We start from the raw sequence: 3,691 nt of genomic DNA, 5'->3' as shown, positions 1-3,691 counted from the left end.
TTATTAGTGTCCATTGAAGTTGATTTTTTAAATAAAGACTTTACATTTTCAATTACAACTTAGTTCCGTGTTTCATGAGTCTTTGATCTAAAATTAATGTAATTAAAGGGAGCGATTTGTTTCCATTTAAAAAAGCAAGTAAAAAGTGATAAGCTACTTATATAAGAAGCAACGAAATTACCTCTTAACGTTTCACTTGCTTAGAGCCATGGAAGAGGTTGTTCGGCAGAGTTTTACTCTTAATTTAACAGTAATGAAAATCATTGGGCTTTACCCTCCCAGAAGATACTCACGTTTATATAAAGTGTACGCTTACACATTATATGTCATTGCGATGATGCCGCCAACAATATTCGGCATACTCCATTTTATGTTCAGTGAAGATCTTACCGCAATCAACTACAGTGATTTTGTTATGGTTGGTATGATTTTCTACGCACCTAAGCTGTTCCCATTTGTGCTAAATGGAGACAACATCAAAAAGTGCATTCATTATTTCGACGCTTCGCATTACACGGTTCTGAAACATGAACATCAAAAAATTATCGAAGACTGCGTTCACAATTGTCAAAGAAACTCTAGAGTCTTCTTTCTGGGATGTATTGTAGGATTAATTGGATTTATTGGGCAGGTGTTTTTCCGAGAGGACGTCCATAAATTGCCTCTTAATGTATGGATGCCCCAAAGTATCCAAAAACAACCCATTTTATATTACTGCATTTATTTTCTTCTTGTAATGGGTAAGTGTAATAATTCTATTCATATGTAATAATTTGGATCCTGGATTTGCGAATTTATCTTTCAGGAGTTATTTATGCTGTATTTGCGTGTGGAACAATTGATCCTTTGATTGGTGGTTTGTCCAATCACGCTACGAGTCAACTACAAGTTCTCAAAGAAAATTTATGTCATCTCGATTCGGACGTTGATAAAGAACTTGCTTCATCTTGTGACGAAATCGTCACCATCAAACCAAGAATCATTTACCATAAAATTAAATTATGTGTTCGCCGTTATCAAGAGATAATTGAGTAAATAACATTACAATATATCAATCTTTACATGATTCGGTTAATTTTTTTTGTTTCCAGTTTCGTTGGGGATTATCAGAAATATTTTTCGCCAGTGGTGTTTAGTCAGTTGATGGGAAGCTCCTTAGTCATCGGTCTTTGTTGTTTCCAATTCAGTAAGGTAAATAAACAATTTGGCGTTAATGTTTAAGCAAAATATTAAGAAAAATGTTTTAGATGGACGTCTTGGATGTAAATTTTTTTATAACTGTAAATCAACTGGGACTTCTCTTCTTCCAAATATTCTTCTACTGTTATTATGGAACCCTGCTTATTGAAGAGGTTGTATCTCAAAAATTTTCAAACTTCTTTTAGTTTACCACAGTTTTTCAGAACAATACATTGTCAAGTGCTATTTACATGAGTAAATGGTATGATTATAATATAATTTCGAAAAAAGCACTCCTAATATTAATGGAACGCTCTAAAAGACCCATGGTTGTAACTGCTGGAAAAATTTTTGATTTATCACTGCAGACATTTACCACTGTAAAAATTATTCGTATTTTTCATGAGTGCATTTAATGATGAAATATTATTTTTAGATACTAAGAAGATCGTACTCCCTGCTCGCCGTTTTAAAAAATTATTAACAACGAATCAAACCAAACTTTATCTAAATGCCAGTGAACATTTTTGGCACGTCATTTCAGCAAACAAATTTTATTATTTATATGGTTGTACTATAGTTAACGATCATACAAGTTACATTCGACGAGCTTTTGTAAAAAATAAACTTCTTGTTCTGCTAGGTAAATTTTTGCTACAGCACCGTAATTGCAATAATAGCACTAATAACAGATGGGAGAATAAAGACCTTTAGCTTTCGACACATTATAAAAGAGATTATAAAGACTTCATTAGTTCTCTTAACAGCAAAAAAGATTAATTATTTATAGTAAATTAAAAATACATTAACCTTTTTTTGCTGTTAAGAGAACTAATGAAGTTTTCATAATCTGTTTTGTAATTAATTAAGAACAGCTTTAACAATATAAACATTAATTATTTATACTAAATTAAAAAATAGTATATTATGCAACAAGATTTATAAACGGCTCTTTAGACACGAGTTTTATTAGGCACGAGCGGAACGTAGTGGAGCGAGTGTTTAATAAACGTGTCCAGAGAAGTTTATGAACTAGTTGCATACTATACTTTTTGTACGACCAAGTGAACAATACAACAGGTAACGTCTTTATTCAACGTTAATACATAAAATTCGAACCTGGTAGACTTCAATTGACAAGTGATGACTAACTTAATTTTGAGTGTCACATGATTTTTGCTATTAAAAAAACCAGAGCGTGATTAAAAAGCCCGTTGCTAATTTCATCCTGTGACTAAAACTAAATGGCGTTTTAAACAGAGGAGTAGAAAAATTTATTAGATATTGTTTATATTATTAAAGCTATTTTTAATTAACCAAGAAAAATTTCCTGGTAAAATTTTATTTTGCTATTTCAAATGATGTTATTTCTATTTGTCAAACCAGTATTTTTGGGTAATTATTTGGTTATGATTGTGTAAATGCTAAGATTAGACATAATAAATATACTAACAAAAATATTAAATGTTTTTGATTGTATTCGGTTTATCCATTTTTCAATAGATCTACGAGTACATAATGAGATTAATAAAAACCAAATATAACAAAAACATGTATACCACTCAATAAAAAAAGCAACTATAATATGTACATATTTACTCAGTAAATTATAAAATTGTCAATAGAAGTGACGATAAGATTTTTTAAGAATAAAAAATGTCTCCTCACAAATCTTAAAATCCCATTGTGTAAAGTCATTTCAGTAACCTTTAACTAGTGAAGGGAATGTTAAAGCAATTCACAGTTGATGATTTATGAAGCTAAGGTAAATTTCAAATAAGACTTAGCAAGTGACATACCAACATTTTACCTAGAAATTAAGATTTCTTTGTATTTATTAATTCTGTAGTTTAATAATTCAGAATATATTTCAACGTAGTTACCTAAATCGAAGACAGTTTTCTGACCACCGATTACATTTGAAATTGAGAAGCACAGAGAAAGACAATGTGAAATATGAAAATATGAAATATGGAAAAAATATGAGACAATCCATATTCTCAGTTTGCTAGACGTCCTGCTATATAAGCATCCTTTATGACATTGGTCATCGTCACCATGCAAGCAATGGCTAAGGGACAGTGCTTCTAGTAACCTCTACAAATTATATTCGGTCGTAAAATCTTTCAGGCGGTAATGTGTAGGTACTACCGAGCGATCATTTAAAAAATAAATCAAGTTTGCTTTAGAGCCTATGCTATAGCATGGGTTGCCATAGGTAACACGCCGACTCGATTTATTTTTTAATTGATCGCACCGTATTTATAAATAAACAAATTTTTAGATTATTGCTTAGAATTTTTTAACAGCTATAGATTTAAAAAAGGAATATAATTTAATGTTTTATCTACTTTCCGTTACTAATGGGCTCATTATTATATCAAAAACAGTTTAATAATGGATCGTATTATTGAACTGTTTTTGGTAACTTTTAGCCTTGTAATATTGGCAACATCAGCCGTTTCACGTTAGGCGTCAAGTTAAAATGTGAAGCTATGAATTAAATTTAGTA

At 30.6% G+C, this 3,691-nt stretch overlaps 1 protein-coding gene across 1 annotated transcript; it reads left to right on the top strand.

The window, feature by feature from the left end:
• Positions 1–208: 208 nt before the first annotated feature.
• LOC138135091 (odorant receptor Or1-like) lies at positions 209–1,870 on the top strand. Its single transcript, XM_069053737.1, has 5 exons — positions 209–740; positions 806–1,031; positions 1,092–1,191; positions 1,248–1,352; positions 1,404–1,870. Exons 1-5 carry the CDS (start codon positions 209–211, stop codon positions 1,593–1,595), a joined length of 1,155 nt encoding a protein of 384 aa, XP_068909838.1. The 3' UTR covers positions 1,596–1,870.
• The last annotated feature ends 1,821 nt before the right edge of the window (positions 1,871–3,691 follow it).

The sequence above is a fragment of the Tenebrio molitor genome, chromosome 7 (genome assembly GCF_963966145.1).
Source record: "Tenebrio molitor chromosome 7, icTenMoli1.1, whole genome shotgun sequence".
Lineage (NCBI taxonomy): Eukaryota > Metazoa > Arthropoda > Insecta > Coleoptera > Tenebrionidae > Tenebrio > Tenebrio molitor.
This window is presented reverse-complemented; position numbering and strand designations above follow the sequence as displayed.

What these genes read in the sequence shown, in the direction of transcription:
- LOC138135091 (XM_069053737.1), top strand. Translation starts at nt 209, where the DNA reads ATGGAAGAGGTTGTTCGGCAGAGTTTTACTCTTAATTTAACAGTAATG. An exon ending in CGTTATCAAGAGATAATTGA is followed by an intron (nt 1,032 to 1,091) that starts GTAAATAACATT and finishes TTTTGTTTCCAG; the next exon opens with TTTCGTTGGGGATTATCAGA. An exon ending in GTTGTTTCCAATTCAGTAAG is followed by an intron (nt 1,192 to 1,247) that starts GTAAATAAACAA and finishes AAAATGTTTTAG; the next exon opens with ATGGACGTCTTGGATGTAAA.